The 22867-nt window shown below is 44.5% G+C and overlaps 1 protein-coding gene across 1 annotated transcript in view; it reads right to left on the bottom strand.

Annotated features, from left to right (window-relative positions):
- Nucleotides 1-317: 317 nt before the first annotated feature.
- Nucleotides 318-22867, bottom strand: part of LOC144491831 (serotransferrin-B-like) — a 105606-nt gene continuing 83056 nt past the window's right edge. The window contains exons 18-26 of the mRNA XM_078210124.1: nucleotides 22496-22592; nucleotides 21399-21443; nucleotides 18654-18812; nucleotides 17889-18042; nucleotides 15587-15651; nucleotides 9311-9495; nucleotides 6075-6267; nucleotides 3501-3610; nucleotides 318-576 (exon numbers count right to left, since the gene is read on the bottom strand). Coding sequence (XP_078066250.1) covers nucleotides 430-576; nucleotides 3501-3610; nucleotides 6075-6267; nucleotides 9311-9495; nucleotides 15587-15651; nucleotides 17889-18042; nucleotides 18654-18812; nucleotides 21399-21443; nucleotides 22496-22592 — 1155 coding nt within the window. The 3' untranslated portion in view covers nucleotides 318-429. The remainder of the gene's footprint in view (nucleotides 577-3500; nucleotides 3611-6074; nucleotides 6268-9310; nucleotides 9496-15586; nucleotides 15652-17888; nucleotides 18043-18653; nucleotides 18813-21398; nucleotides 21444-22495; nucleotides 22593-22867) is intronic.

Raw genomic sequence — 22867 nt, 5'->3', positions numbered from 1 at the left:
TGTGCAAACTCCACACAGTTACCGGAGGCCAAAATTGAACCCAGGTCCCTGGCGCTGTGAGGCAGCAGTGCTAACCACTGTGTCGCCCCGTGCCACCTTGCTGCCCATGTTCTTTTCTGAAGCAGTTTAAACGTACAGGAATGTGACTGAGTCTAAACACAACAGCTTTCATACAGAGGAGATTTTATGGTATTTGTCTGGACTGGATATGAAGGCAGAGTTTAATACTGAATAGGAATCTACTGTGTCTACTTCTATCTGGTGTTACTGACATTGCACCATCACATTCCCACAATGACAAAATAAAAGGACTGAAATTCCTGATGGAGGAAGAGTTTATTTAACGATCGAGGAATTCAGAATGAGATCCATGTCTGTTGATAATAAGTTCAGTAGATACAAACAATTCAGGTGGAAATAGAGGGGATATCATTGAATGGAAGCTGATATCACCCAGAGAGAATGGAGAATAATCGTCCCAAGCTGCAGTACGAGTCGTTGAGTGATCAATGGAGAAATTGTGGTCAAATCATTGTTAGGCCTGGCAGCGGCCGAGGAGATAGATTTCAGGGGAATCTGTAATAAAAGGAGATTTCAATGAGACAATAATAATTGGACATTCTGGTGTTTCTGCTTCTGTGACTCAGTCTGTGATTTCCACCCCTTCCTTATGATGGAGGGAAATTCAGAGACTGGCAGCTGCTGAGGAAAACCCAACCATGTAAAATTCACTTTTCCATGGTTTTCTACCATACACAGAAATGTAAGAATAGGCGCAGGAGTAAGCTATTCAATATGATCATGGCTGATCCCATCTCAGCATTAACCCCACTTTCCTGCCCGTTCTCCGTGATGCTTCAACCCATTATGACTTAAAAATGTGTCCATCTCCTCCTTCAATTTACTCAATGTCCCGCCATCCACCACACTCTGGGTAGTGAATTCCACAGACTCATGACCATTGAGAGAAGTAGGCCAGAATGTTGCGGCTGCTCACACTGGCAGGATTTTCCCATCTTGCTGAAGTGAACAGAGATTTGGCTGGTTGCCAAATTCTGCAACCTCTCTGCAGCAGGGACATGGCATGAACGGCCGGTAAGATCACGCACGTAGTTTCTCCTCATCTCGGTTTTAAATCTGCTACCCCTTATACTAAAACTATGACCTCTTGTTCTAGATTTCCCCCCAGCAGGAAGCATCCGCTCTACATCAACTTTGTCAATATCTTGCATCATCTTATATACCTCAGATAGATCACCTCTCATTCTTCCAAACCCTGGAGAGTATAGAACATAGAAAAAATACAGCACAAACAGGCCCTTCGGCCCACAAGTTGCGGCGGTCATGTCCCTACCTACCTAGGCTTACCTATAACCCTCAATCCTATTAAGTCCCATGTACTCATCCAGAAGTCTCTTAAAAGACCCTATTGAGTTTGCCTCCACCTCCACTGACGGCAGCCGATTCCACTCACCCACCACCTTCTGAGTGAAAAACTTACCCCTGACATCTCCTCTGTACCTACTCCCCAGCACCTTAAACCTGTGTCCTCTCGTAGAAGCCATTTCAGCCTTGGGAAAAAGCCTCTGAGAATCCACCCGATCTATACCTCTCAACATCTTGTACACCTTTATCAGATCACCTCTCATCCTTCGTCTCTCCAAGGAGAAAAGACCGAGCTCCCTCAACCAATCCTCATAAGGCATGCCAACCAATCCAGGCAACATCCTTGTAAATCTTCTCTGCACCCTTTCAATCATTTCCACATCCCTCCTGTAATGAGGCGACCAGAACTGAGCACAGTACTCCAAGTGGGGTCTGACGAGGGTCTTATAAAGCTGCATCATTATCTCCTGACTCCTAAACTCAATCCCTCGATTGATGAAGGCCAGCACACCATACGCCTTCTTAACCACCTCCTCTACCTGCGAGGCCGATTTAAGAGTCCTATGGACCCGGACCCCAAGGTCCTTCTGATCCTCTACACTGCTAAGAGTCTTACCCTTGATATTATACTCCTTCATCCCATTTGACCTGCCAAAATGGATCACTACACATTTATCCGGGTTCCGCGGTCATGGGTTGAAGTCCATCTGCCACTTCTCTGCCCAGTCTTGCATCCTATCTATGTCACGCTGCAGCTTCTGACATCCCTCCAACCTATCCACAACACCACCAACCTTCGTGTCGTCGGCAAACTTACCAACCCCTCCCTCCACTTCCTCATCCAGGTCATTTATGACAATGACAAACAGCAAGGGTCCCAGAACAGATCCCTGGGGCACAACACTGGTGACCGACCTCCATTCAGAAAAAGACCCGTCGACAACCACTCTCTGCCTTCTGCAGGCAAGCCAGTTCTGGATCCACACGACAACAGCTCCTTGGATCCCATGCCCTCTCACTTTCTTAAGAAGTCTTGCATGGGGGACCTTATCGAACACCTTGCTGTAGTCCATGTAAACCACATCTACCGCTTTTCCTTCGTCAATGTGTTTAGTCACATTTTCAAAGAACTCCTCCAGGCTCATAAGGCACGATTTGCCTTTGGCAAAGCCGTGCTGACTACTTTTGAGCGTACTAAACTTCTCTAAATGTTCATAAATCCTGTCCCTCAGGATCTTCTCCATCAACTTACCAACCACTGAGGTTAGACTCACCGGTCGGTAATTTCCTGGGTTATCCCTATTCCCTTTCTTGAATATAGGAACCACATCCGCAATCCTCCAATCCTCCGGAACCTCTCCCGTCTCCATCGATGACGCAAAGATCATCACCAGAGGCTCTGCAATCTCTTCCCTTATAGGCCTAAGCTGCTCAGTCTCTTTTCATAAGACAAACCTCTCATCTCTGGAATCAATCTAGTGAACCTCCTCTGAACCAACTCCAATGCTACTACATCCTTCCTCAAATAAGCGGACAAAAACTCTACACAGTACTCTGGGTGTGGTCTCACCAATGCTTTGTATAGTTGCAGCAATACCTCCTTACTTTTATACTCTATTCCTTTAGCTATAAATGCCAAAATTCCATTTGCTTTCCTCATTACCTGCTGTACCTGAATACTAGCTTCCTGCGACTCATGCATAAGGACACCCAGATCCCTCTGCACCAAAGCATCCCAAAGTCTCTCTCCATTTAGATAATAAGTTACCTTTCCACTTTTCCATCCAAAATGGATGACCTCACACTTATCCACGTTAAACTCTATCTGCCATATTTTGGCCCATTCAACCAACCAATCTACATCCATTTGTAAATTTCTTATTTCCTCATTGCAATTTACTACCCACCTATTTTAGTGTCATCTGCAAAGTTGGCTGTAATACCTCTATCCAAGTCATTAATATAGATTGTAAATAGTTGGGGCCCAAGGACTGAACTAGTGGCACCCCACTAGTTACTACTTGCCAATCAGAAAAAGACGCATTTATCCCAACTCTCTGCCTTCTGTCTTCTATCCAAGCTAATAAATTACCCCAAATCCCATGTGATCTTACCTTGGGTATTAATTTTCTGTGCAGCACCATACCAAATGCCTTAGTGAAGTCCAGATATACATCTACAGGATCCCCATTATCCACTTGGCTTGTTACATCTTCGATGAACACTAGCAAATCAGTCAAACATAATTTACTCTTCACAAAACCATACTGACTCTGATGGATTGCATTTTGACTTTCTAAATGTCATGTATTACTTCCTTAATAATGGATTCTAACAATTTCCCAACAACAGATATTAAACTAACTGGTCTATAGTTTCCTATCTTTTGCCTCCCTCCCTTTTTTCTCAAGGGTGTTACACTAGCATTTTTTCCAATCCATTGGACCTACCATCAATAGGAAAATGCAAACTGAGCCACGTGAGAAATTGGGCCACAGCAAGGTGGCAGAGTGGTCAGTACTGCTGCTTCACAACGTCAGGGAACCGGGTTCAATTTCGGCCTTGCGTGACTGTGGAGTTTGCACACTTGTAAGTAAGCAGGTACAACAGGCAGTAGCCTGCTCATAGCAAGAGGATTTGAGTATAGGAATAGGGATGTTTTCCTGCAATTGTATGGGGCATTGGTGAGGCCATGACTGGATTACTGTGTGCAGTTTTTGTGTCCTTATCTGAAGAAGGACGTCCTTGCTATAGAGGGAGTACAGCAAAAGTTTACCAGGCTATTTCCTGGGCTGGCAGGTCTGTCATATGAGGTGAGACTAAATCGATTAGGATTATATTCATTGGAGTTTAGAAGAACGAGAGGGGATCTCAGAGAAACTTATAAAATTCTAACAGGGTTAGACAAGGTAGATTCAGAAAGAATGTTCCCAATGGTGCAGGAGTCTAAAGCTAGGGGTCATAGTTTGAGGATAAGGGGTAAACCTTTTCGGACTGAGGTGAGGAGAAATTTCTTCACCCAGAAAGTGGTGGATCTGTGGAATTCACTAACACAAAGTAGTTGAGATCAAAACGTTGTGTGATTTCAAGAAGAAATTAGATATATCTCTTGAGGCTAAAGGGAATGGGGGATACGGGGGAAGGGGGAATCAGGATATTGAATTTGATGATCAGCCATGATCATAATGAATGGCAAAGCAGGCTCGAAGGGCCAAATGGCCTACTCCTGCTTCTAGTTTCTATGTTTCTATGTTTCCCCGTGTCTGTGTAGGTTTCCTCCCACAGTCCAAAGATGTGGAGGTTAGGTGGGTGTCCATGGTATATTACTCTTTAGTCCCAAAATGTGTAGGTTAGATGGATTAGCCATGGTAAATGCACAGTGTTATGGGGATAGGGTGGGGGAGAGGGCCTGGGTAAGATACCTTCTGACTCAATGAGACAAATGGCCTCCTTCTGCACTTAGGGATTCTATGTTCTATGGCCCACACTGAATAGGAAGGGTAGTGGAGATCTAGAATGATCTAAATGTTTAATCCGAAAATTTGAAAACTGAATTTGATAGGTCAGCATTCAATAAGCTTATTAAGTCCCAGAAAATGAATAGTCTTTCACCCACTGTTCCATCCAGGAACAGTAATTAGATGGGAAAATGGAGCTGAGATTTCAAACTACAATGCTTGAGTGGCAGAAGAAACACAAGGGGTGAAATGGTTTCCTCCTGTTCCCATGTTGCTGAGGTGGAAATAGTCTGTGATACACTAACCATTGGACCACTCGCTCACTATGTTTCTACAACACTTCTTAAAAATAGTGATTGATGGTTAATGGGGTCAGACACTGTCCTTTAATACTCTGGGATTGGGTCAGACACTGTCCTTTAACACTCTGCGACTGGGTGGGACAGTGGGTCAGACACTGTCCTTTCCCACTCTGGGACTGGGTGAGACAGTGGGTCAGACACTGTCCTTTCCCACTCTGGGACTGGGTGGGACAGTGGGTCAGACACTGTCCTTTCCCACTCTGGGACTGGGTGGGACAGTGGGTCAGACACTGTCCTTTCCCACTCTGGGACTGGGTAGGACAGTGGATCAGACACTGTCCTTTCACACTCTGAGACTGCTTGGGACAATGAGTCAGACACTGTCCTTTTACACCCACACCAGGCTTGCTTAACCCATCACCTCACTTTTTGTTGACATATATTGCCTATCAGTCTCTCAAGACTTCGAAGTTAAAATTCTCATGCTCAGATTTTAATCCCTCCATGGCCTTGTACCTCCCTACGTCTGTAACCTCCTTGAGTCCTGCAACCTTCCTAAAAATCTGTGTTTTTCTGACTCCAGTGGACTCTCCACTTTTGCATCATCACTGGCAGGGTCACGCCTTTGGTTACTGAAGCTCTGTGATCTGAAATGTCTTCTCTCATCCCCTCTGATTTATCATACTCCCTGCTCCTTTAAAACCCTGCTGAACCTAACCTCTGTAACCCAGCTTCTGGCTGCTTGTCCTTCAATTTTTTTTTTGCTTGGCATTCATTTTTTATAAGTTAGCCTAATAAGTGGAACAGTCTGTGGAAGAGGTAAGAAACTGCTGGCTAAATTTGTTTGGGGATTCCATGTTCCCAATACACGACAGTTCACTCTGCGCAGTCCTTTGCTATGACTTGCAATAGTTTTTCATTTATTTACCAGGAGGTTCACAGGTGTAGAGGCCTTCCATTGCTGTGACATATCCTTCACCCAGCAAGTGTGTGAAATCTGCGGTGGGCACTTCAACCAGGCATTGAGTTGAGTCTGAAAATAAGAGCCGCCTGCCTTGAAACTTGGTTGAATCGAACATTGCGAATTCATCTTCTTCAGATCCACCACGGCCATGTTTGAGCTGCATTAGGAAATAATTGATTACTGGTGTTGACAGAAAACCTGCTCCCGTGGCCTGCACATGAATCATCTTCTATCAACAGGACGTGTCGAGACTCTGATGGACATCGATACATTCACTCAATTAACCGAGAGCAAGGCTGGGTAAACTTTCTGACAACAGGGCCCGTCTGAGTATGGAAACTGTACAGAGGGCCATATACCTGGCGGCACATCTTAAAGGAGATGCTACCAGTTGCATCTGTAATCTGATCCAAAACCTGTTGGGGACCACATTCCAATTTTCAATTTCCTCATGGTTTAAACCCTAAAACTACACACATCTTCATCTTCTATTACCCTCATCATCTTTAATTTATCTAACCTTAGCTGCAGCTCTGGCAGGAACAGAAAACACTTTTTCAACTGAGGTGCCCATCTCAAAATGGTAAATAAATCTTCAGTGGTTCCCAGAGCATCACTTAATTAACCACATGAAAACAAAAACAGTGTTTGTTTTTCTGATGGAATCAAGTATTTGAATTTATGGGCTAGATTTCACTGGGTGCCAGATTTCCCGCCTTCTGACTCAAACCTGAAAGCCAGCTGCCTCACAGCAATATTGTGCTGGGAACAGCCTCAATTGAATCAGAGTGGGCGCTTCAACCCCACCCCGCCTGGGAACAAATCACACCCGAGACATCTGCAGGCCAATCTGGTTGGCTGGCAGATCTATGGTCCCAGCAGTGCCAGCTTCAAGGGGGTGGCCACTGCTGGGATTAGAGGCAGTCCCCAAGGAAGAAGACTGGTGCAGCCTGGGACTTAAAGGCAAGTCTGAGATTTCGGATGGGTCTGGCTGGCAGACCCCAGCAAAGGAGAGGAGGTCAGAGGTGAGTTGGGAGAGAGTGGGGGAGGGGGGTGCGAAAATTGGGATTGAGGGACCAGGGAAGGAGGGTTACGCAAGGTTATGATCTTTGGGGTTGCCCATTCTTCCCCCCCCCCCATCCTACCTGATATTTCCATTCAGTGGAAACTGCTGGGCTGCCCGTCTTGCCTCTGCCTTTCCCTGCCATTGGTGTGTTAAGGCCTCAATAGGCCTAAGGGCAGGCGGGCTACACAATGCCTTTCCCACCCATCATAATATGGCAGAGAGGTCGGGGTGGGAGAGCAGGCAGTGGGAAGGCCTTCATATATGCCGGCTGGGGACTCATTAAATCCATCCCTAAGGGTACTTAAAACTGCTTTGCTGGTCCACCTGTGATCCAAAATGAAATGGTGAACAGACGGAATTACTTTTGAATCTTTGGTTGCAGTACCAGCCCATTCCCAGGAGCTTCTGACTGTTTCCAGTATTGATCTGGCCTGTTTTAGCACAAGCGATTTGGATGTATAATTTGGTGTAAAACCTCAGTAGGCAGGAAGCCTCCCCAGAAAATATCCCAAGCCTGTATCTGTACTGTCACTTGCACCACTGTCATCTTCACGAAACTCATGGAGTGTCTGTACCCCCAAAACTTGCCCTTCCAACAAAATTTGTCCCCTGGTTAATTTTATTTGTTCGTGGAATGAGGGTGTCACTGGCTGGGCCAGCATTTATTGCCCACTTATGAGAGCATTTAAGAGTCACTCATATTGCTGTGTATCTGGAGTCACATGTAGGCCAGACCAGGTAAAGACGACAGATTTCCTCCCCTAATTGACAACAGTTTCATAGTCATCATTAGATTTTTAACTTCAGATTTTATTTTATTCAATTTAAATTCCATCATCTGCCATGGCAGGATTTGAACCCTGATCCCCAGAGCACTACCCTGGATGTCTGGCTTACCAGTCCAGCGACAATACTACTACGCCACTGCTTCCCCTTCATGCTGGGAACTTATTCCCACTCATGTGGGAATATTGACGTCTGAGCTTCCAACGTTCCAAATTCATCTGCAGCCACTCAGTTGCTGTTGACGGCCTGAGAGCTGTAAAATCAGTTTCTACGAGGAGGTGGAAAGCCTTTTGCTGGGTTTCGGGGCTGGAATTAGAAAAAAGCTCCTAGTCTCCACTCTTCGATGATTCACAGGAGATGCTGCACAAAGACTCAATTGCAAGGAAGGGGTCTTGTGGGCTTCATAGGAACTGCCCACCACTCATTGCCAAACTTACCTGAAAAAAAATCTTCCAGTGGTTGTTTGACCATGTGGCACAGTCATGGGCCAGATTAAAAGTTCCCACCAGCCATAGTTTGCCTATCCCTGACCTAGAGGAGCCAAGATGATCCACCACTCCCACATTGTTCACTGGGATTTGATCTTTCTCCATTTTTCGAACGTATCTGTCTCTGAGACTAGAGAATGGAAATCAGTGTCACATTTAAAATAAACCAGATTGCAATATTCAGAATTGGGAACGAGGTAATTATTTTCTCTGCCAGATGAGGGATATACCAGATCCAGGTGTAGCATAGGTTAAATCCAGTGTAAGCTCTCTCTACATTCTCCCAGACTTTCCCCCAGCATGATGGCACAATGGGTAGCACTGCTGCCTCACAGCGCCAGGGACACAGGTTTGATTCCGGGCTTGGGTCACTATCTGGCGGAGTTTGCATTTTTTCCCCGTGTCTGTGTGGGTTTCCTCCAGTTTCCTCCCACAGTCCAAAGACGTGCTGGTTAGGTGCAATGGCCATGCTAAATTCTCCCTCAGTGTACCCGAACAGCCACCAGAGTGTGGTGACTAGGGGATTTTCACAGTAATTTCATTGCAGTGTTAATGTAAGCCTACTTGTGACACTAATAAATAAACTTTAAACTTTTACCAAGGGAGGAACAGCACAGCTGGTTAAGCTTCCTCCACACCCTCCCAGGTAAGGGATACAGAGTAAAGCTTCCCAGATACAGAGTAAAGCTTCCTCTGAACTGTAGCACCAAGCACCACCCCAACCTGAAATGCTTGCAATGAGCTGAGCTCAATCCCAGAGACTGACGCGGATTGAAGTCAATCACTGAACACCCAGAATGGCTACATACACGCCCTACCCTAAAAGATTCACTGAGTGCGGGTTAATCCCAAATACTCACTTGCTGCTCTTTTAATAACTGCAGAACTTGATCCCTCATCTCTGGACGGGACGCAACAGTCCGAGCTGCTACTTGCGCCAAATGACACGTCTTGTAATCTGTCACTGGGGCCTGAGTGCCATTTAAGCAGAGAAGCCTGAAATCACTGGAGCGGAGGCCTGCAGCCCATTCCTCAGGTGAATTACCTGGAAGATGAAACATTGATTGATTTAATATCCAGAGCCGTGGCACACAGATTAATTACCTGGCCTGCGTGGCTCACCCTCACTGCCCTCCTATCACATCACAGTTTGATTCCCTTCTTCATGTTATATAAAACAGAACCACTCAAGTGTTTATGCTAAAACCTCAACAGTAAGGTTTCAGAATGAATGGAAATACAAAAATAAGTATTTCCAAGTTACTGTTCACCTTTGAGAATAAATTGAAACAGGAGTGAGTTTGAAGTTGTATAAAACATCAGATCACAAAATAGTTCTGGATCAGGAGGATCTAGCCAGTCCACTTAGCTCACTCAGCCAGAATAAAAAGGCCTCTCATGGAGGTGAGAATTTTTGGGATTGTAAAATTGAAAGGATGATAGTGAATTAGCCCCTTTGTTTCACATTGTGCCTCCTTTCCATTCCCAGTGACTTGGCAAAGGTGAATTTTACCTCCCATGTCTGTTGAACGAATCTAATATTTTCCCTCATCGATCTCATCATAACTCCATTCTATCCCTAACCTCAATCCCTCTCTCTCAGCACCGCACGGGAGTGTCCGACAAGAAGTTCAGTTCAAGTATCAGGGTAGGATCTGAAACCACAACCTTCTGACATAGAGACAGAGCGCTACCAATGAGGCAATCTCATTATTTGTCGAGTAATTAAGGCCACTTCATTTACATACTCATGTTTATAATTGTCCAATAGCTTTCCTCGAAGTTGTCACTGACATGCCCCGGGAACATTATCATGGTTAGTCTATTCCAGGGCTTCGAAGGATAAATATATTAATTAAAGAGTACAGTTCTAAAAAGGGTGGAGGAACAGAAAGATCTGGGGCTACTTGTACACAAATCATTAAAGATTGCAGGGTAGGATGAGAAAGTTCTTAAAAAGGCATACATGATTCTGGATTTTATAGATGAATAGAGGACAAAAACAAAGTGATGATAAACTTTTATAGAATACCAGTGGAGTTGAGGATTATATCAGATCACCATGATCTCATTGAATAGCACAGCAGACTTGAGAGGCCAATTGGCCTAGCTCTGCTCCTATGTCTTATGGTCAAACGCCAGCTTGGACTCAATTGGAGTAATGTATTCTGGGCAACACACTTTAGGAAGGATGTGAAGGATTTAGAGTGGGCAAAGAAAAGCTTTTTGAAAATGGTTCCAGGGATGAGGAACTTCAAGCATGTGAGTAGATTAGAACAGTTGGGTAAATTCTCCTTGGAGAAGCGAAGGTTAAGTGAAGATTTGATTGAGGTATTCAGAATGATGAGGGGTCTAGAGAGAGCAGATAGGGAGAAACTGTTCCAATGATGGAAGGGTCACGAACCAGATTTAGGGTGAATGGCAAAAGAACAATGAGGAAAAGCTTTTTGTCACAGCAAGTGGCTAGGATGTGGAATGCACTACCTGATAGTGTAGTGGAGACAGGTTCAAGCGTGACTTTCCAATGGGAATTGAATAAATACCTGAAGATAAAAAAGTAACAGGACTATGGGGAGACGGTAGGGGAATGGGATTAGCGGTGTTGCTTTTGCAGAGAGTTAGTACAGACATAGCAGGCTGAGTGGTCTCCTCCTGCAATGGAACCATTTTATGGTTCCATAAGTTCTAAGGTTGCATCAATTTGGCTGGTATCTCTCTAATCGCACATTGAGGGGTAATCTTTCTGAGTTGCTTCCAATGTTCAAAGGATTCAGCAGGATAGTGAGAAATTATTTCTTTCGGTTGGTGCATCAAGGGCAAGGAGATATAAAATTAAAATAGAGCTCAGTTATTTCGGGCAAAAATCAAGAAGTACTTTATTGCTCTGTGGAACTCTATAACTCACTCCCCCGCAAGGATGTGAATGCTAAGTCAGTTGGAGCTTTCAAGATAAACAGGGTGGAATTTAGTACCAGCAATGCACTCAGGCAACCGTATGATTAAGGCCCAAGGAGGGAAGAAATCCTGTTCCCAAGAATTGCCAACCAATCAGAGGCCTAACCAAAGGATCAACGCTGGATCCCTAGAGACAGGTGAGGGGCCAGCTGGAGGTCAGGGGTGGGGGCGGGGGGGGGGGGGGGGGTGGGGAGGGGGGGGCAGAGGGTGGACATATGAGGGATGGCTTTCAGCAGCACCTCTTCCCAATGCTGGGTCCTTCAATTGGGCAATGAGTGCCTGTGAATGAGGGAAACCCCATGAGGCCGTAAACTAACATAAGAACATAAGAAATAGGAGCAGGAGTAGGCCATCTAGCCCCTCGAGCCTGCCCCGCCATTCAATAAGATCATGGCTGATCTGACGTGGATCAGTACCACTTACCCACCTGATCCCCATAACCCTTAATTCCCTTACCGATCAGGAATCCATCCATCCGCGCTTTAAACATATTCAGCGAGGTAGCCTCCACCACCTCAGTGGGCAGAGAATTCCAGAGATTCACCACCCTCTGGGAGAAGAAGTTCCTCCTCAACTCTGTCTTAAACCGACCCCCCTTTATTTTGAGGCTGTGTCCTCTAGTTTTAACTTCCTTACTAAGTGGAAAGAATCTCTCCGCCTCCACCCTATCCAGCCCCCGCATTATCTTATAAGTCTCCATAAGATCCCCCCTCATCCTTCTAAACTCCAACGAGTACAAACCCAATCTCCTCAGCCTCTCCTCATAATCCAAACCCCTCATCTCCGGTATCAACCTGGTGAACCTTCTCTGCACTCCCTCCAATGCCAATATATCCTTCCTCATATAAGGGGACCAATACTGCACACAGTATTCCAGCTGCGGCCTCACCAATGCCCTGTACAGGTGCATCAAGACATCCCTGCTTTTATATTCTATCCCCCTCGCGATATAGGCCAACATCCCATTTGCCTTCTTGATCACCTGTTGTACCTGCAGACTGGGCTTTTGCGTCTCATGCACAAGGACCCCCAGGTCCCTTTGCACGGTAGCATGTTTTAATTTGTTTCCATTGAGATAGTAATCCCATTTGTTATTATTTCCTCCAAAGTGTATAACCTCGCATTTATCAACGTTATACTCCATTTGCCATATCCTCGCCCACTCACTCAGCCTGTCCAAATCTCTCTGCAGATCTTCTCCGTCCTCCACACGATTCACTTTTCCACTTATCTTTGTGTCGTCTGCAAACTTCGTTACCCTACACTCCGTCCCCTCCTCCAGATCATCTATATAAATGGTAAATAGTTGCGGCCCGAGTACCGATCCCTGCGGCACGCCACTAGTTACCTTCCTCCAACCGGAAAAACACCCATTTATTCCGACTCTTTGCTTCCTGTCGGATAGCCAGTCCCCAATCCACTTTAACATACTACCCCCAACTCCGTGTGCCCTAATCTTCTTCAGCAGCCTTTTACGGGGCACCTTATCAAACGCCTTTTGGAAATTCAAAAACACCGCATCCACCGGTTCTCCTCCATCAACCGCCCTAGTCACATCTTCATAAAAATCCAACATGTTCGTCAAGCACGACTTTCCCCTCATGAATCCATGCTGCGTCTGATTGATCGAACCATTTCTATCCAGATGCCCTGCTATCTCCTCTTTAATAATGGATTCCAGCATTTTCCCTACTACAGACGTTAAGCTGACCGGCCTATAATTACCCGCCTTTTGTCTCCTTCCTTTTTTAAACAGCGGCGTAACATTAGCCGTTTTCCAATCAACCGGCACTACCCCAGAATGCAACGAGTTTTGCTAAATAATCACTAACGCATCCACTATTACCTCTGACATTTCTTTCAATACCCTGGGATGCATTCCATCCGGACCCGGGGACTTGTCCACCTTCAGTCCCATTAGTCTACCCAGCACTGCCTCTCTGGTAACATTAATTGTATTAAGTATTTCTCCTGCTGCCAACCCTCTATCGTTAATATTTGGCAAACTATTTGTGTCCTCCACCGTGAAGACCGACACAAAAAACTTATTTAAAGACTCAGCCATATCCTCATTTCCCACTATTAACTCCCCCCTCTCGTCCTCCAAGGGTCCAACATTCACTCTAGCCACTCTATTCCTTTTTATATATTTATAAAAACTTTTACTATCATTTTTTATATTAATTGCTAGCCTAGCTTCATAGTCTATCCTTCCTTTCTTTATCGCTTTCTTAGTCTCTCTTTGTTGTTTCTTAAATTTTTCCCAATCACTTGTTTCTCCACTATTTTTGGCCACTCTGTACGCAGCTGTTTTTATTTTAATACTCTCCTTTATTTCCTTCGTTATCCACGGCTGGTTCTCCCTTTTCTTACAATCCTTGTTTTTTGCTGGAATATATTTTTGCTGAGAACTGAAAAGGATCTCCTTAAAAATCCTCCACTGTTCCTCAGCTATCCTACCTGCCAGCCTGCTCTCCCAGTCTACCTTAGCCAATTCATCCCTCATCCTATCATATTTCCCTCTGTTCAAACAGAGGACACTGGTTTGGGACCAAACTTTCTCCTCTTCCATCTGAATCAGAAATTCGACCATATTGTGGTCACTAGACCCAAGAGGGTCCTTCACAATAAGATCCTTAATTCTACCTACCTCGTTACACAATACCAGATCCAAAATAGCTCGTTCCCTCGTCGGTTCCGTAACATGCTGTTCAAGGAAACTATCCCGACAGCATTCTAAGAACTCTTCCTCCATTCCACCCTTACCGACTTGAGTCTGCCAGTCAATGTGCATGTTGAAGTCCCCCATGATTATTGCCGTTCCGTTTTTACACGCGTCCCTTATCTGCTTGTTTATAGCCCTCCCTACCTCAACATTATTATTTGGGGGCCTATATACCACACCTACTAGTGTCTTTCTCCCTCTACTATTCCTCATCTCTACCCATAATGATTCCACGTTTTGTTCCTCAGAGCCTATGTCATCCCTCAGTACTACCCTGATATTATCTCTTATTAATAGCGCGACCCCACCACCTTTTCCTTCCTGTCTATTCTTCCTAAACGCCTGATACCCCTGGATATTCATCTCCCAGTCCTGGTCACCTTTCAGCCACGTTTCTGTAATGGCCACTAGATCGTACCCACTTGTGCTGATTTGCACCATCAACTCATTTACCTTGTTCCGAATGCTTCGTGCATTCAGGCAAAGTGTCCTTATTCCAGCTTTTATCTGGACCCGCTTTGATGAGTCGCGAACACCCTCTCCCTCTACTCCCTTATCTAAATTACCGCCTTCATTCACTTGCACCCTCTCCTCTACCATTAATTTTGTAATTCCCCTTACCCCTGCATCCTCCCCCCCATCAATTAGTTCCTTGATCCTAGTCAACTCTTCTAGCTCCCCTCCCCCCAACCTATCTAGTTTAAATTCTCCCCAGTAGCCTTAGCCAACCTACCGGCCAGGATATTGGTCCCCCTGTGATTCAAGTTCCACCCGTTTTTTGTATACAGATCACCCCTGCCCCTAAAGAGGTCCCAATGGTCCAGGAACCTGAATCCCTGCCCCCTGCACCAGTCCCTCAGCCACACATTCATCTTCCACCTCACTCCATTCCTGCTCTCACCTTCCCGTGGCACAGGCAGTAATCCTGGGACAGGAGTCACATGTAATCCAACAGGATTTGTTGGGAGGGGTCTTTGGGAGCCGTGGGAGACTTGTGTGAATCCTGAACCTCCACTAAATTCCAATAGGCTCAGGGACAATTGTCTTTAAGCAGTATATTTCAGCCTTATTGACATCCTATTGTCATTGGGAAGGATTCCTGTGGCTGGTCCTTCCCACTCCCCAATAAATTGCCAGGATATGGACGCAGGTACTCCTGCCCAATACTTCTGTTCTCCTTGCCATCATACCCACTCTGGCAGACTCCACTAAATTCAGCAAATTGCATTTTGTCAGATAAAGGCATTAAAGGATTGGAGAAAATGCAGGGAAAATGGAGGTCAAGAAAAAACAGAATGGTAGAACAGGTTTGAGGGGCTAAATAGCCTGTTAATGGATCTAAAGTTCCATAAAATAATCAACATGAACAAAAATGGATAACCAAACTATAGGTTTATGCATTAAATTACCAGAAGTGGTTACTTTATACAAACTGGGGCCAAGAACTCACACATACCATCGGTGTTCTCAAAGATAGTTGTATGTCTGATGAAAGTTACATCACCCTTCTCTGCCAGGCACCTGAAAGAAATCCCAATAAGTAATATTTTAAAAACATGGCTTCTGTTTAGTTTTGAGCCGAAACAGTAATTTTGTAGTTAAGTTATCCAGAGAGAAAGGTTCAATCAAAAAACTATCTGATTGTCAGGAAAACTCAACTAGGTCACTCATGTTCTTTCGGGAAGGAAACCTGCCAACTCTACCTTTATATGTGACTCCTGTCCCACACTAACTACTTATAACTGCCCCCTGAAGTGGTCCAGCAAACCATGCAGTCATACAAAACTCAGGACAAAGAGGAATGGGCTTTGCTCATGATGCTCACATCATAGGGTTGCTCTTATCCAAAGGCAGCTATCCTCTGGTTGCATGGAGGTGTAAAGACTGCATATGTAGACAGTGTGGCTGCTGCCAGGAGAGTGGGCATTCACACAATCTATTAAACATGGTCAGGCACCAATCGCTAGTTAAATGTAAGGTAATGATTGCAGTTCTTGGATCTCACCCCGTTGACAAAGTGGCCTACAGAGCCATATGGCTGCTGTCATTGGTGACCTGCACCATAGGAAATTCTGCTAGTCTGCCAATGACTCATCCTGCTTCTCCCTGCCCTGGGAGAAAATGATGTTTTCACAGCTCCTGGCATATTTGTCCTCTGTCTCTTCCTGGAAGTGATGGTGAATGGCAGATGTTGGATATGTAGCACCCTCCTGCTTGGAATTTGATGAAGCTGTGACTTTTACGACCACTGGCAGTGCCATCCTCATCCTGGTGCAAGATTCTAGGCAGTATTGGAAGAGTTGGCACAGTCAAGTGACCATCTCCCTCGCAAAGATGAGTCATGTCGGCTTAGGGGGAGGTAGAAGTGCTCTCAAAAAACCCAAGGTAGGTGGAATCTTCTGAGCACAGCTCAGAAGATTCCACCATCTTCACTGTGAGGTCTCTGCTACAGAGGTACATCAATGCCAGCCCCCATACCCGCTGCAGAGTTAGGTCATCAGATCCTCTGGAAATGTGCAAAAGCTCTTCAAAAATTCATCAAAGGAGAAGGGACATAATTCATTCCAACCTTGCCACAGCAGAAACAAGACAAAAGCACCTCACTTTCACACTGCCCAACATGAACATCTGAGTATCTGAACATCAGACAAGACCTTGGCTTTGTGAGAGATTGTAAATTGGCCACCAGCGAATTGACAGGCTGTTTTACTGCTCCCCCAGTTTGAGGCTTCAAAATATAAATATAAAATTTGTGATGAGACTGTGCCTTTAAGAAATGTATTTGAGTCATGTATCTTGTGCCGGACCTTTTTTACAGTCTGTTCTAGCTGGTGCTGCTGGATCTGTAACCAGCATCCTCTATTGTTACTGCAGCAGCATAAATGATCCTAATTGCTGGAATATTTGTTTTAATCTGGACTAATCCTGTTCTGCTGTTTTTAGTGATTTCCCCTGGGGCTTTGCAGAGTAGGGTTTGATTGCGTTGATTGACAGTAATATCAGGTGACTGGGTGGAGCCAGGCTTACACAGAGAACTCAAGCTTAGTTGTTGCTTGGAAGCTGCAGAGAGAAGTAGTCCTTTCTTTCCCTGAAGTCTGGAATCTGCCAGAGACAAGGTTTATTTCTCTGATGTTTGCAGATATATCTTTCTCTGAGAGTCTGCTGTATAAGAGTCAGAAGACAGGTGTCCGTCTGGATCTCTGCCTGGAGGTGTGAAAAGGCTGGAAATCTAGCATCCACATGAGCATAACTGTTTTTGGTGCTAACTGGTCCTGAAGAAGGAATTTATGTCTATGGGGATACTGCTAAATTGGAACAATAGAGATGGATAGCTATTAAGAATTATAACTTGTCATGTTTAAGTATTTAAATTGGTAAAAGCTAATTTTTGTTATATTGTATTCTTGAAGTTTCTTTTAATAACAGATTCTTAGTGGGTCAATTTAATCATACCTGGAATGAAACACCTTGGCCGAAACTCACCTGCCTGATTTCTGGGGAGGGCGAGGTTCCCAGAATGGAAATCTCCAATGGCCTTGGGTGGGAATTTACGATCTCACCCGAGTGAGGCCATAAAATCCCACCCCTTATGCTCACAGTAATGCCAGAATCAAAAGTAAAAGTTGGGGTCTCGGCTAACTTTATAATATACCTTTCCAGTTTCTGATCTTGTCCCTAACAATTTAGACAAATGTTAGACAATGTGTCACCACCTATTTCATACCATTGCATGAAGAATTTGGAAACAAGCTGTCTACCTGAAGGCACCGTTGTAGCCACCGTAAATTTCATTGTCACTGAAGGCACACTTGTCCTTTCCGGGTGAGGTTGAATTCTCATCACCGGCACACAGAGAACAAAGTGTGGATGCAGGATCAGCCCCTGCTGCACAGCTTTCACTGAAAAATGTTGCTCCATTGCAAAAGAAAATAGAAATTGCTTTTAATTTTCAGCAACAGGAATTCAGCACAAGTTAATCATGGCAAAATCAGAACCAGCAGATTGTACTTTATGGACTCAGACCTGCTCCTGGGCCTGGCGAGACGTGCCATCAATAGGTCCAGGCAGCGGGCGATCAACGGGGCCGTCCATCCCGACTATCTGCCCCTCTACCGCGGCTACATTCGCGGCCAGGTGTCTCTGGAGAGGGAGCATGCGGTGTCCACGGGCGCGGTTGACGCCTTCCGTGACCGCTGGGCACCGCAGGGGCTGGGGTGTATTATTGACCCCGATAATCACCTTTTTGGTTTGACGTTTTAAGTTTCCTTTCGACTTTGTTTTTGGTTCGGGCTGTTCCCCCCTTCCTTTTGGGGAGCTGCCCCTTTTAATTTGTCCCTAAGTTAATTTGAGTTTGTTTACTTGATTGGTGTGAAAAGAAATACTTAATGGACTCGGAACTGGTGTGTGTGTACACTGATTGGAATAGGAAAAGGTGTGTGTGTGTATTAATTGGAAGTTCTGATGACCACTGCCCTGACTGTCCAAGGTGGTTGAAACCTCCAATCAGAGAGACATTCACTTACAATGATACAGGCTGCAGTTTTTGATTTTCCCCTGTGCAATTAGCAGCCCCATTGGAATATTCCAACCTGTTCGATTAAGTGCAGTGTAGCAAGCCTTCATGCCTTTCAGGGTGTCCCAGGTCAAAGTCTGATTTTTCACCACAGCCACTATATATGGAACTGAAAAAACACAACAGCAATCAGCAAAGTTTGTGTGATACTGAAAGATATGAAACAGAACACATCAGGACTGAAATGGTTAAATTTTGTCAGGTTCCATTGACAAGGCCTATAGTTTATTTTTGATTGAAGGTTGAGGGTTAACCCAATTCAGGTGTTTTAAGATGGTTAAGATGATTTAATTGGGTAGAGAACAACAATTGATGATGTGGGAGTCCAGAAAGGAGAAGTACAACTTTAAATTTACAACTGGGCCTTTTGTTGAGATCAGGAGGTACTTTGGCACACAGTGCTGGGAATCTGGAACTCTCCCTCCCAGACAGCTGAGTTTATGGAAAATTTAAAAACTGAGCTTACAGAATTCTGTCACGCAAAAGGCCTTCAGTGTTACAGGAGGGAATGGCCTCTCCTGCTCTCATGTTCCGAGAACAATTTGCCTATGTTTTCATACTCTCATGTCAGGTACAACATGGATCATTTTGCTTTAAAGTTGTTTCTCAGTATCTGCATAAAACAAATTAATTGTCCATCCTGGGAGGCTGGTAATGAGCTGCTGTGTCTGAACCGCACTGAGACAAATTATATATTGTCGGATAATCTTTAACATAGCTTCACAATACAGATGCAAATGTTAAGATCTAATACATTTCAGATTAGGTTGCTATGATTTCACTGGGGATTCTCAGTAACCAATGAGGTCAATACAATAACCTCAAAATTGATAGGTTTATACTAAGTTATGTGACATAGCATCTAAGAATGATGGAATGGTTACAGCACAGAATGAAGCCGTTTGGTTTGTTGTGTCTGTGCTGTCTCTCTGCACGAGGAAATCGCTTTGTTCCCCTTCCCCCTGCAAATCTTTTCTGCCTTTTTCCTTTCATGGCAAGGCCAGCATTTGTTGACCATCCCTAATTACCCTCAAACTGAGGGCATGCGAGGCCATTTCTGAGGGCAGTTAGGAGTCAACCACATTATTGTGGGTCTGGAGTCACATGTAGGCCAGACAATAGATTTCCTTCCCTAAAAGACCTTAGTGAGCCAGATGGGTTTTTATAGAATCTATTACATTTTCATAGTCACCATTACTGAGACTAGTTTTATAATTCCAGGTTTATGAAATAATTGCAACTTCAAATTACACCAACTGTTCTTCTGGGATTTGAACACATGTCCCCAGAGCATTAGTCTGGCTTCGGAGATTACTAGTCCAGTGACATTATCACTAAACCACCGTCTCCCTCTCTTTTGAGAATTGAAAGCAACAATTGAATCTCCTTCCATCACACTTCCAGGAAATGCTTTGCAGATCTGAACCCCTCACTGAGTAAAAACATTTTTCCACAGTTGTTCTTCGGTTATTTACCTTCAGTCAGTGTCCAATGATTCAATCTTCACCCTTCCACCATTGGGAACACATTCTCCATATCTATTCATTGTTCATCCTAGCATATAAATTATCTTCCTATTCATAATTGTTTTGCATTTATGTTGAGTTAATTAGCCTGGTTTGATGAGCATCCTTCATAACCCTGATGGACATGCCTACTTGTAAGTATGGATGCATAACTTGCTTCTACTTCACATGGTAAATAATTAACCAAAACATTAATTAACCAGCATCCAAATCTATATAATTTGTGTTAACATCTAGACCGGACTAGCTAGTGGCAAGTGATTCCCTTCCCTCAAGAATATCAATTAAGTAACTTGAATTTTTACAAGCCTTTCATAGCAATTTATTTCCAGTGCCAATCCCCAAATTGAATGTCATAAATAAGATTTGGAGTAAAGCTTGTGAAACGGGTGTTTTATAGCAATCCAATTGCCAGTTATTGTTTGTTTCAGTTTGAACTGGTCAGACTTGCTGCCTTTAGCTGCTAAATTGGATGTAATTGTCGTAGAGTTTATCGATTGCTCATTATACCCATTGCAGGATCCATCGGGCTCGCTACTTTGTTTCTTCCAATTTAGGGGGATTTATGTTCTCTCCTGAAGGGTAATGATTTTTTTATTGTGCATTCTGTGGGTGGTGCTGGCAAGGCCAGCATTCATTATCCATTGCTAATTACGACAATCCCCTAATTTCATGGACACAGTTAATGGGACTAAAATTCTATTCCAAATGTATTTAATTAATTGAATTTATTGTCATGGTGAGCTTTGAACTTGTGTCCCTGGATCATTAGCTCCTAGCCCAATAACATATTCAGTATGATATACCATACCCTGCACTAGCCAGTTTCCCCTTAACAGCTCTGGGACCAAAATGAATGTCCATGACTCCTGTTAGACAGCAAGAATGTCAGAGTATTGACACTTCTGTCGTAACTACACAGGACAGTGAACAGTAAGCCCTGTGCTTTGAGTGACTATGAAACATTGCAAAAATACTCCATAGCGGCCAGTACCATAGACCCCTCGGAATCTACAGCACTGGAAGATCATTCAGCAAAGTGGACAACCCAGCCCCAGTGAGGAGATACAGCCTTGTCATATTGAAGGGATAGAATTCAGATGAAGTGATTGCACGTTATTGCAACCCCTATAAATATTTATTATAAAAATATAACTTCTGAAACTCACATGACTGTTTAAGCATTGCTGGGTCCCTGCAGGGTTCAAGATTCTCTGTGGACAAAAAATACCAGAATGTGAAGAGGATTATTACATTCCTCAGATTGGAGAGATGGCCCTCTAACTTCAGATTCTTCCTCAAGCAGAGACTGATGACTGTTGGCTTGTGGAGATGTGTCAGAGCATGGTTTCCTGATCCACACCCCCCCCACCCTACTGCCGCCCAGAGATCCTGATGCACCATTGTTAACAGACAGTTGTGCGTCAGTAGATGTACAACTGAGCGGGGTGTCACTGCCGTGTCCTCCATTTCCATGGAAGTACTGATGATATTTCTAACTTTAGAAAGCTGTTAATCAGTCATTTGGTTCATTCGGGCACAGCTGGTCAACAGGGCTTATAGATGTTTCAGCCTGAAAATACACCTCTGGTGTAAAACAAAAGAACAAAGGTGACCATAGCAGTTACTGCCATAATGGCATCTATGTGTAAGATTCACAGTCACATTGGGGTGTGATCATGTCCTTTGTGAATAAAACCTCAGTCACAGCCACTGCTCCATGACCAAATACAAACAAGAGTCCTTCTATCTGTGCTCCCCAAGGTGGGGCTTCCTCCCATGGGTACCATGTACCATGGGTACAAGTGCAGCTGAGCATCCATCCATGGCTCTTACAAGTCGTACATTCATTATGCTCTCTCTCAGGTGAGAGGAGTAACAGGCAGCCTTTGAGCTAGTGGCACAAAGCAGATGGTAAAGTAGGTGGAAATTTTTAACTGCGTAAATTTGTCGCTTTGAATGTAGACTGGGGGGAGAAAACTGAACAGCAACTGTGCAACCAGTCCCTCTGAAATTGCATCTGCCTTACACCAGGCAGTGTATATGGGGCATGGGATCACTGTCTCATTTACATGTGGCAGAAATGCCAAAAGGGCATTGGATGATTGTGGTGGGGGCTGGAGAATGAAGGGGAGCAGTCATCTGATTAATAATTGACTCAATATCAAACAGAAAATGGTGGGAAATTGAGACTATTGATGTTCATAAACACAGGGAGAGGAAGACAAGTCTGAGAGTGGATGTGGGGACAGACACACACACCCACCTTTGTCATAATACTCGGTCATGACTGGTACCAGACCATACTTTTCCGCAGCAATCATTGTTGAACTGTGAAGAACAACAGCATCAGCTTCAGCCAACTGCGAGAAAAAAGACTTGTTAGTGAACTAACCTGCTTAAAGTTTCCAGCTGCTTCTTTCAGTCTGATTTTATATGTTGCTGAGATCGCCATCAGTCAGTTGGGCCTAGGATTCAAGCTCTCCTCTGTATCTGCAGTTCTTCCACTGATTCCAAATGAGGGGCTCCTCCCCTTAGCCTCTGTTCTTTCCTCTCGCTGCCTTCCTTTCCCTGTGTCTCTTTCTCCAGTCTATCTGTGTTTGTCTCTGAGCTTTCACACTCTCACTTCCTCTACTCC

This window comes from Mustelus asterias, chromosome 3 (genome assembly GCF_964213995.1).
Source record: "Mustelus asterias chromosome 3, sMusAst1.hap1.1, whole genome shotgun sequence".
Taxonomy (NCBI): Eukaryota; Metazoa; Chordata; class Chondrichthyes; order Carcharhiniformes; family Triakidae; genus Mustelus; species Mustelus asterias.
This window is presented reverse-complemented; position numbering and strand designations above follow the sequence as displayed.